This window comes from Thermobia domestica, chromosome 5 (genome assembly GCF_964235325.1).
Source record: "Thermobia domestica chromosome 5, izTheDome1.hap1.1, whole genome shotgun sequence".
NCBI classification, from domain to species: Eukaryota; Metazoa; Arthropoda; class Insecta; order Zygentoma; family Lepismatidae; genus Thermobia; species Thermobia domestica.
This window is the reverse complement of record NC_137458.1, coordinates 289,987,580-289,999,870: the sequence shown is the minus strand read 5'-3', so window position 1 is coordinate 289,999,870 and position 12,291 is coordinate 289,987,580. Positions and strand designations below refer to the sequence as shown.

General features: G+C 37.1%; 1 protein-coding gene across 17 annotated transcripts in view; it reads right to left on the bottom strand.

Annotated features, from left to right (window-relative positions):
* LOC145686681 (protein argonaute-2-like) overlaps positions 1–12,291 on the bottom strand; it is a 212,267-nt gene that overhangs the window by 121,957 nt on the left and 78,019 nt on the right. For all 17 annotated transcript variants that reach the window (XM_081760200.1, XM_081760204.1, XM_081760201.1 and 14 more), the window contains 2 exons: positions 6,309–6,414; positions 100–296 (listed from right to left, as the gene is read on the bottom strand). In XM_081760200.1, coding sequence (XP_081616326.1) covers positions 100–296; positions 6,309–6,414 — 303 coding nt within the window. The remainder of the gene's footprint in view (positions 1–99; positions 297–6,308; positions 6,415–12,291) is intronic.

Below are 12,291 nucleotides of genomic sequence, written 5' to 3'. Positions count from 1 at the left end.
TTCTGTGCCTAAGATAAGTCACATTTTGTAAACACCATTGACTGCATATCTTTTATTTGAATTACCCTCTATGAAACAATTAATAGAAAATGTACTTACCGAAAGGCGGGTGCACTACGAAGAATGATATCTACTGCTTGAAGAGCATCCTGTGGTACTGGTTTCCTTGCACGGTTGTCACCATTCATGTAATCTAATAAGGTATTTAGATCCACTTTCGCTGCATACTTCACAACGATTTTAAATTCCTCATCACGCTCTCTTTCTTCATCCCATACCCTTACGGTATGTTCAATCTGTCAGATCAGAATGAAGACTCAGCTAACTGATAATAAACATATATTACACATTCATAAAACGTAAAACAATGTAAGAGAATTGATTCCTTTGCTCTAATTCATTTGAGGACCACTTACCTTGAAACGCCCTTGTAACTTTTAAACTAACGAATATTACTCAGCATAATCTGTTATATCACAAGGTAAACAGTGTTGCCAACCCAATCTAAAGTTGTGTTTTTTTTTCTCAAATAGCATTACGTCAGGTTATTACACATTTCAAATCCACATGTTAACCTTTTCAGGACCAACAGGGATTTCAAAAAAATCGTAGACTTATACATTAGCGACCCTAATACTCCTAATTGTCACAGGAACATGAACGATACCTCGTTATAAAGGTTATGGAACACAGATTCCAACAAGCTAAGTTTTGTGGCCCCCGTGCTAAACCTGTAGGAGAAGAAGAAATTTCTTTAATTTTTTTCTGGAAATTTGTGAGGCTGCAAAACTGTTTTTTGTCGTAAAAACATTTTCACGTGTACGCCAGACACTAAAGTTCAATACCAAGTGAGAAGAAAAAATCCTAACGTGTTTCTTACGAGAATCACCCTGTACATATTTTTCGAAATATTTTAGTCTACCCTAACGTTGGGAGCTCTAGCGACCCCCCCTCCCCCTAATTGTCATAGAAATATAAGCCATACCTCGTTGAAAAGCTTGTGGGACACATATTCCAACGAGGCAACTTTTGTGTCCCCGAGCGTACGACAAATAACAGTGTTTCCAGAGCCCCACAAACTTCGAAGAAGTATACTTTCTTCTGACTTTTTTGACTTTCTTCTTCTTTTACGGGTTAGATACGGGAGGTACAAAAGTTACCTTGCTGGAATCTGTGTTCCATAAGCTTTTCAGCGAGATGATGTTCAGATCTCTGTAACAGTTAGAGACGTCGCTAGGGCTACCAACGTCAGGGTCCATCAAAAAGTATATATACAGGATGATTCTCGTAGGTTCGATGTTCCGAATTTTTTCTCCCTTGCTATTATATCTTCGCCTCTCATTTTTTATATGATTGTTCCGAATGTCTGGCGTACATGTAACATTACTTTTAAGGCGTACGGCAAGTAATAGTGTTGCCAGCGTCCAACGATTTTAAAGTAATATGCTTTTATAAGAAAATATACACTGAAAAAAGGGTAAATTCAATACCGGCTCCCATTCATTCCTCGCACACCAATGCCCATACACAGGGTATCACTAATTAGTATGTTCATTTATCTTTATTAATACCACTTTTTATGCTTGTAGCTCCTTTGGGGCAGAGTTTCCCCCCAAATGCTGAGGGGGAGAAAGAAATAAAAGCATCCAATTTCCCCCCTTCCCTTCGACTGCGAGACCCCCAACGTGGATGAAAAGCACACCGTTTCATCTTTCCTGAAGAGATAGACACCTAAATCAACGGTTTGGGTACAAAACCTCGCGGCCAGAACCTCGCGGCGACAACCTCGCGGACCAAAACCTCGCCTGGCCAAAACCTCGCCTCCCAAAACCTCGCGGCCCAAAATCTCGCCGGGCCGAAACCTCGCCTGGCCAAAACCTCGCCGCCCAAAACCTCGCGGGACAAAATCTCGCCGGGCCAAAACCCCGCCTGGCCAAAACCTCGCCGCCCAAAACCTCGTGGGACAAAATCTCGCAAGGCCAAAACCTCGCGGGCCAAAATCTCGCCGGGCCAAAACCTCGCGCCCCAAAATGTCGCCATACCCAAAATCTCGCCTGACCAAAATGTAAATGTTCCAACAGATGATAAGGATGACGGTATAAAAGACGCTGTTTCAGAAAAAGTATCACGGGTATTTGACCAAGTCTCGCGATACCATATAAAAATTCTATTTCTGTATTAGAGAATTTCAATGTGAAGATAGGGCGACAGGATGTTTTTAAACTGGTTATATGGAAAGAAAGTCTGCATAAGGAAAGCAATGACAACTAACGGGGTTAGTTTCGTGAACTTTGGAGCATCCAAAAACTTAAAATTTCAACAAAAATCTAATAATATTTATGAAAGTATGAAATAATACGACGTGCCTTGATTATGTCCTGTAGGTTAAAGGAGACGTAGATGACCAGGATGAAGGAAATGATCGAATAAAGAAAGTGGGAGGAAACGGGAATAACCCGAGAAAGCCCACGCACACGATGTTTTTGTATCTTCTTCTTCCTCCTCTTCTTCTTCTTCTTCTTCTTCTTCTTCTTCTTATTATTATTATTATTATTATTATTATTATTATTATTATTATTATTATTATTATTATTATTATTTGTAATGTGGAATTGCATATTAAGAAACTCATTGGGTAAATTTTAAAGACAAGTTTCATTCGCGGCGAGGTTTTGGCCACGCGAGGTTTTGGGTGGCAAGGTTTTGGCCCGGCGAGATTTTGGGCGGCGAGGTTTTGGCAACGCGAGGTTTTGGCCCCGCGAGATTTTGTCCCGCGAGGTTTTGGCCACGCGAGGTTTTGGCCCGGCGAGATTTTGTCCCGCGAGGTTTTGGGCGGCGAGGTTTTGGCCACGCGAGGTTTTGGCCCGGCGAGATTTTGTCCCGCGAGGTTTTGGCCGGCGAGATTTTGGGCGACGATGTTTCGGCCGCGAGATTTTGTCGGTATCCCAAATCAACTCTCTAGGTTAATTAGGAGATGAGCTACGGAGGTTTAAACTGCTGGCTCAGCCCCTGAGCCGTTGGTCTTGAAAAGGTTAAAGGAACACACAATATTACACTTATTATTCAGTGTTGCAAGCTAAGGACGGTACACTATCACAAACATCAAAATTGGTGGCCTTAAGTAAAACAAACGGGGGAGTGCATATTGAAAGGCTTTAATGTCTAATACTATGATCAAATCATGAACTTCAAATGAACACGAGCAAAGTTTTACGGATTAAAATTTTATTATTATTATTTCAGAAGGCTTTATTTCGAAAAACTGCTTACATAAGTGCACCATCCAATTCCATAGATAGTTTTCAATGGATGTGAAGATCACAATGCCGCTTACATCAACTTCTTGATATTTTAAACCGTTCTGGAAATATGGTTTAAAAAAAATGTCGAAGTTCGCAACACTCTCAAAATTATGTAATTTAGAGAACTTGATGAATTACACCTTCCAAAAAAGTATTGTCCTAATGTCATAGCAGCAAATTCAATAAAAAATTGTTTTAGCAAGTTTTCACAAACACGCCATTTTAAGCAATATTTCGGTGGCTCATAATTTCGAATTAACGCACTCTGCGGCATTTTTCTACATGGATTTTTTGATTTTTTTTTCACGTATTAGAAGTGCTGTAAATAGTATTTTGCAACAGCCTGTACATATATACTAGGACTAATGAAACAACAAAAAATTTCGGGAAATGAAATGAATCCCAACATGAAAATGTAAAAAAGATCAACATGGGTGGACAAATGCATCATTTTAATATTATAGCCTGCTGAAAATTGGTCAGAACGATATAAAACGAGTTATAACTCGAAGATGAAATGTTGAATTAGGGTCATGTAAAAGAATGTAATGAATTGATTATACTAGCGAGAGCTCTACTGTATATGCAACATGTGTAATGAGAAAAAACCAATATTCAAACCTTCTCAGAGCGAACATTAAAGATGGCAATAACGTCTTATTTTTTTATTTAGCTAAACCAGGTATTATCCAGCCATCCAAGTACCATTCGAAATGCTAATGTGTTTTAGACTTGCCGAAACATACCGAAATACAACATTTCAAATTATTTTTTATTATTTCAACACGAAATTTGTATACTGCGCCTAGTAAATATGCAATTGTTTTTCGCATCGATATGTATCAGCTAGTTTGCCAACTCTCTTAGTAAGAACTTAGTTACAACAAACTTCTCCAATGGAGGTCTTTGTGTATTGAATTTAATTTACTTCGTACAAACTGCTTAGCTACAAAATAGTAGTTTCAGTTCGCGATTAACGAATAGACTAATTGGTATCGAGTTAGTCAGATCATAAGTTCACCACGTTCCACATAGCAAGTACTAGTTAGTGATGGAAGCATATATTAGAAACTTTTTGTATCTTACTGTATATACCTAATGAAGATTCGCGACTCATTTTATTATTTTACAGAAAGACAATATTTGAATTTCTACAAAAATTGTAGACATTTAGTGTTGTGATTTTATGAGCGAAACTATAACTATGTGCCAAAGTGAAAAGATCATCAAAAGAAGAACATTGCAGTACCCTACGGAAGATATCGAATTTAGCTCATTCAATTTCCCCTTCTTCCATACTTGGGAAGTAAAAAAATATATACTTATATCAAATCATTAAGTGTTTGCGGAAAACAATGAGATGTGATATAACTCACGAAGAGATTTTAATATTTAAAATATACAATAAATATATATAACCATTATTGGATATTTTTTTTAGTGTTCATCAAATAATTAGTTATGGTGTATGTTTATTTTATATTGTGACTAATACGAAAAGAAAGTTACATTTCCAACAAATACATCATCGGATAGGAGCTATTTCATTAAAGTTAATGCCTATATCTGCATGATATTGTTGCTATACATTTTACTTATGCAAACAGAAATATAAAACAGATATGTACGTGAAAGATCCTATATGCATATAGTAAATTTCTCACTTTCTCACACACTTGTACATATTTATCCAATTGATTTAGCATTGATTTGTGACAGAAGGGTATCCGAAATCCAATCTGGTGTACTGTATTAAAATCTGTAACGGGTTTTGCAAGTCAGAACCCTTCACTTGCTCTACGTTATGGTAAACTATATTCACATAAACTGTATGTGTATACAATCCTGTAATATTCACATAAACTGCATACAACCCTGTAATATTCACATAAACTGCATACAACCCAGTAATATTCACAAACTGCATACAAACCTGTAATATTCACATAAACTGCACACAACCCTGTAATATTCACATAAACTGCATACAACCCTGTAATATTTACATAAACTGTATACAACCCTGTAATATTTACATAAACTGTATACAACCCTGTAATATTTACATAAACTGTATACAACCCTGTAATATTCACATAAACTGTATACAACCCTGTAATATTCACATAAACTGCATACAACCCTGTAATATTCACATAAACTGCATACAACCCTGTAATATTTACATAAACTGTATACAACCCTGTAATATTTATATAAACTGCATATAAGCCTGTAATATTCACATGAACCGCACCCCCCCCCCCCCAAAAAAAAAAATAAAATCAAGTTTTACGTCCCATGGTAATGTCGGCTAGGCTAAAGGAGACGGTGATGATGAGAAATGAATGAAATGGTGGAATGAAGAAAGTGGGAGGAAACAGAACCCCGAAAAAAAAAACACGTATACGGTGTTTGCCCACCACAAAGCTCACTTGGCGCGAGCTGAAATCGAATCAAGGACCCCATGCACCAGTGGTGAACGCTCTACTACTGAGTGCACACAACCCAAGTCCTACATACTATAATGCTATTACAGTATATGATACCTCATCTTAATCGTGATGGAACAGCTTTTAATTAAACTTGAAGCTATTCATCTGTTGTGTTAATGCTTACAAGTATCCTTTTCTACACTCTACGAAATACTGAAAAGGCGGACTACTTAAGGTCGGTTGCCGGGCCACATTTGATCCGTGGGCTGTATGCTCTTTTTTAAATCAAATGACTAAGTATACTTAAAATTTGGGTTAGGGGAAAAGCAAATATTATTTTCACACACACACACACCAAAAAACTCGTAAAAATAATATAAAAGCAGTGTCAGAATAAGATAATACCATGCATTCAAATAGCTGTTCGTGGAACGAGCAGATAATCAAACTAATAAGAACTCATCTGGCATGCAAGAAAGAAGATTTGATTTCACACCAGTCATTGAACATTTTTTATTTATTTATTTATTTATTATGTTCTCTAACCTGCGAAGTAGCTTGTAGTACCTACCTCACGCCCAAATGGTAAGGTTCCTGAACTGTATAAATTCTTTCTACCATCAAATGCTGGCCAGTTTTGAGGGAAACAGTCTTGTCTTAACCTCTCAATAGCAGGTCTATGTGAAACAGAGGAAAAATAAATAGAAGAGAGTTAGGTAAAATACATACATACATTATATACATACATACATATTATATATATATATATATATATATATATATATATATAAGGAGTGCGATTTAAGTTAAGGTTACTGGCAAAAAGCATGCATAAAACAAAAACCACTCGTTCGATCTCAATGAAATTTTCACCCTTTGGTAGTCTTAGTATCTCACGAGTGTATGATAAGTGTGAGCGCGTAAACATAAACGGGAAGTGAATGACAGCCGAACAGGGCAAGGCTGTCCGCGAGAGGCTTATCCAATTCTACGAGAACCAGTGCACATGTGATTTTATGGCAGCTTTAACTCATTTTAAGTGTGAATATCCTTATAGTACTGTGCATAGAATGTTGAAAAATTATGTGGAGACTGTGAAGTATCATGAAAGAAGAAATCTGGTTGCTTAATTTCAAAATGTACACAAAAAGTGAAAAGTTCGATTAGACGAGAACTCTTGAAGAACCCTAATTTGTCAAACCGTATTTTAGGACGAAAATATCAAATTTCAGAATTCAGTGAAAGGAAGTTCAAGAAAGAATACGGATTCAAGGTTAAAACATGTAAAAGTGCACCATTTTATACAGACGAACAGAAGAAGCGCGCTAAGATCAACTGCCGCAAACTCTCCGACAAGAAGTTCGCGAATAAGATTGTGATCATGGATGATGAAACTTACTATTACCAAAACTTAGCGTTCGCACCTGTTTCCAAGTATGTATCGTACATTTGTAAACATCAAGTTAATCCTAACAAGTTCGTAGAACCTAAGGACAGGTAAATATCTCGAAAACGGTTGAACATAAATGAATTCAACAAAAACTCAAATAGGAAATACCATGCGGCAAATAGATTTGTGATATCGCGGTGGCCCCCAGGGCTGCTCTTCAAGGGGGCGCGGGGTCCAACTTTAAAGTTTTAAATGGAAACATGGGACGAGTGACAACTTGTTCGATAAATCTTTAAAAACTAAAAAGCGATGTGGCAAAAGATTTTTCATATCGGTCACCGTATTCAAAATGGCCGCCAAGATATATTACCTGTATCAGATAAACTTCCGGTACCACTAATATGAAAACGGTTGAACATAAATGAACCAAACAAAAACTCAAATAGGAAAGCCATAAGGCAAATCAAATGATATTGTAGTGGTGGCCCCCAGGGCCGCGTTTCATGGGGCCCAGGACCAAGTTAGAAATTTTAAACGAAAATATGGGTCGAGTGATACCTCGTTCGATAGATCTTCATACACTAAACAGCGTTGTGGCAAAAGATTGTTTACATGGGTCTGTGTTTTCAAAATGGCCGCCAAGATATGGTGCCTGTATGAAATAAAACGTCTAGTACCACTAATATGAAAACGGTTGAAGATAATAATGGATGAACAGAATAAAACACCTATAGGAAATCACAGAGGGTACAGAGGAAATCACATTTATGTTCAACCGGTTCATTTATATACAGGTAATATATCTTGGCGGCCATTTTGAATACAGTGACCGATATGAAAAATCTTATGCCACATCGCCTTTTAGTTTTAAAGATTTATCGAACGAGGTGTCACTCGCCCCATGTTTCCATTTAAAACTTTAAAGTTGGGCCCCGCGTCCCTTGAAGAACGGCCCTGGGGAGCACCGTGACATCATTCGATTTGCCGCAAAGTATTTCCTATTTGAGTTTTTGTTGAGTTCATTTATGTTCAACCGTTTTCGAGATATTTCTGTGGAAAGATTAAAATGGGCCTCTCTCTCTCTCTCTCTCTCTCTCTCTCTCTCTATATATATATATATATATATATATATATATATATATATATAGGATACACTAAATAAAATGTACGCTTACACTGCATTTTACCAAGCATTACTTACAAGGAAACTGTCTCAGCAACATGGCGTATCTATATACAGGGTGTTAATGAACTATACCGACAAACTGTAAGAGATGATTCCTCACATCAAAATAAGAGAAAAAGTTCATATGGACTTATGGCTTAAAGTGCATTATTTCAGAGCTAGGGCTGTCCAAAATCGCGAAATTTCAAAGCTCAATTTCAATAGACCCTATTTCGAATGCCAGAAACTGTGGATGGTGGTTTTATGAGCGTAAAGGAAGCAAAAGTGCATATTTCATCAACTGTAAATAGGTGTACAGGGTATTCCCTACAGGTTGTAATTCTCAGACATGCTCTCAATAGTTTTCAGATATACCCTAATTTCAAGGAGGGTCCAAAGTCGGCAAGAGGTAACTTTTGACAACAGTGGATACCTAATGCTTCAGAGGAAAGTCGAAAGTGTTAGGAACCAGCAGCTCCATGTTTTTTTTTGTGTGTGTTGGGAATAACGTGTGATGACATGTATTTCGTCACGTATATTTCACGTTTTCTTCACTTACAGGCGTGAAAGAAAATATCACAGCATGCGTTTTACCGAGTACGAAAGACCGTACTACTAACAATCCTTAACACTTCCGACATCGCGCCGAAGAATTCCGAGCTCACTGTTATCAAGGCTTATCGTTCGCCTACTTTGGACCAATCATAAAATCAGAGCATATCTCAAAATTCGATTGATTGCATGTCTGGGAATTTCTACCTGCAGGGATACTCTAAACACCCATTGAACATTAATGAAATATGCATTTTTGGATTGCGTATCTGTGGCTTCCTTTACTCTGGTAACGACCGCCATCCATAGTCTCTCGAATTCGAAATAGGACCTCTTGAAATTTGGCTTTTTCGCAATTTTGGACAGCCATAGGTCCATATGAACTTTTTCTCTTATTTTGATGTGAGGAATCACCTCTTACAGTTTGTCGGTATAGTGTTTATTAACACCCTGTATTTGAATTTCAAGTCTATTTAATACTTTTATTGAAGATGTTACCAGATCAAATATAGATAACGTCATGTTAAACACGAATCTAAAACACTAACAGAGGAAGCACATTTATGAATTATTTCAGTACATCCACTAAATAGCACAAAACCCTCACTGAATGTTGATCACAACATTTACAAATGTGATAAATCAGGGTGTCTACTAAAATTCCAAAATGAAATTTCGTGACTTTTTCGTGACCTTCTCTTCACAAAACAATAATATTTCGTAACATTCTTCTTAAGAAAGAATTTGGGTGCGAATTAGGCTGAATTTTCATGCATGCGATAGAAGTGTGCTTTGCTTGCGATTTGGTAGCGTCTAAAGGTGATCATAGACGTTTTTGGTGGTGAATTTTGACGTTTTATAAAACAAAATTCTCCAGTCTGTACTTCTATTTGTACAATTTTAAAAAATCGTGTCCCAAAAGCTAAATTTCGTGACTTTTTCTTGACTTTCATGACCGTTTTCTGATTTCGTGACTTTTTCGTGACATTCGTGACCGATAGACACCCTGTAAATGGAATTTATATCACTCTAATTCATCTATCTGTGCCAATCTAATGATATACTAAGAGTAATAAATGCTTGACAAATCGACATTCGAACCCGGGTCTCTCGCTTATAGTGCGGATTGTATTAATCACTACGCTACCCATTACGCTCTAAATATTTTGTTAATTCTTTGTACATTGTTGAATTCATAACTATAGAGGAATAGATGTGACGTAAAACCGGTTATTTTTTCCATTATCATATATAAATATAATTCAACCGTCAGGGTGAACACTATGCTGTCAAAGCACAACTGAAGTAGTGTTACAGTCTATGTGGTCTAAGTATTGGTTGAACAGTGAGCACCGCCTTCAAAACTGAAACAATACGTACAAAATGTATCAAAAGTTGGTACATTATCAGTAAATTAATTCGAAGTAGTGCAATATCGCTGACCGTTTGTCTTGTCACCAACTATTCACTATGTTTCTTATGTTGATACCCATAACATACACTTGAAATAACCACTCTCTGCAACTATAGCGTATGTGACACGCCTCTTCAAATCCCCATGCATGGCGACTAGCTATGCCTCTGGACTTACGGCACATGCATCCTCCCTTCGCAGCACCAAATCCTGTAAATTTCTGATATTGACGGTATAATACGCCATTGTGGCTTTAAGAATGGTGGCCCCACAAATATAAGTCTAGTTGCGTGAGATTCAGAGAACTTGGGGCCAGTTCACCGGTGCCTAACGCTCGATCCACCTCCTAGAAAATTGCTGATGCAGGAAATTTCGCACACCACGTTCACAATGAGGAGACTATTTATCCTGCTGGAAGAACTTTAGATATGAAATGTCCTCCGACAAAACTAACGGTAGATCGTTTCATCCTGCACCCGCAGGTGTTGGCAATCAGCGAACCGTAGGTGAAGAATGGACTAATAATTCTGGTGTATATATATATATATATATATATATATATATATATATATAAGTCAAATCATCACCCTTTCCTTACAAACTATCTCTGATGTATCAAACCAATGTGGGTTGCTGTCACTCCAGCAGCAGTAGTTTTATTTGTTTACTTATTAGTTCACGTAAAAATACGGAGGTGGACGAAAAATGGAACCTCGAGCATCTCAGTTGGAGCGAAGAATGGTGTAATATTACATTTTCTGACTAAGCCCGACTAACACTGCGCTCTGATACACAACAATAACTGGTTTGGATATGAACGTCACGTGGAGGAAAGTATGAACATCTGCAGAATCCATGTCTTTAGGTACATGAGACTCGTATTTTGCGCAGGAATCACGTATAGACGTCGATCACGACTGATACTTCTACGAAGAAGGTTAAGCTCCTAAAAAATATATGGAACAAGTTTTTCCGCCCTTCATCCAACCTTTCGCGACGGACTGTATTTCTACGCGATAATGTGGGCCTACACCATGGAGCAGTGAAACAGAATTTCATGCGTGTGGATAACATTCGCCACATGAATTTCACCTCTATACCGACAGATAGAAATTACTTTCAACATATGTAGATGATGTTGAATACTTCCGTTCTTAGCTGCCCACGGCATCCACAAACACAGTAGGATCTTATTCACACTGTCGAGATGGAGTACAACCTTTGTCGGGATCGCATCAATACTTTCCAAAAGGATACCTGAACATGCCAGAAAACTGCATAATACACATGATCATACATTACTAAGACTGTAAAGAAAGAAAAAATAATAATAATAAAAAAATACAAACTACACGGATTATCAGTCGTTTCCCACTGAACACATGTTCATTTGTTTAGTTCACATTATTGAATTTGTTTCGAATTGCTGAAAGACGTTCGCACTTGGTTTACGTTTCTAACATTACATCCCCATACTCTGTATTGCGTGATAGAATAAAGGATGTACTTTTCTATCTCTTTATCATATTAATGATTTCATAATATTCCAGTCCTTGTGAGGAGATATATCATCAAACATTATCTTTTCTTTCCATAGCAAGGTAAACTTCAAATTGTGTATATATATATATATATATATATATATATCAACGTAGTGAACATCTGTTCATTCTGAAGTTACAGCATTTAGAAAACTACCACACGAAAGAAGTTAAATTATTGACAATATTTACTATTACTTAAGTCAACTGAATTTCAATTCACATTTATTACAGCTTTATTTTATTATTTATTTATTTATTTATTTATTTATTTATTTATTTATTCACTAGCTGAACCTGCGCTCTCTACACAGTGCATCATTTACATATGGGCATGAATCTCTTTTGTCATTCCTCACAACATCTGTACATGTCCATTTACAGACACAAGTGAAGGACATCTTGATAAAAATCGGCAAGGGGTACCATAAAGGGGAGATTTTCTCGATTATGTTTTCAATATTTCGCACCGTTTGCAAGATTTGAGCCTAC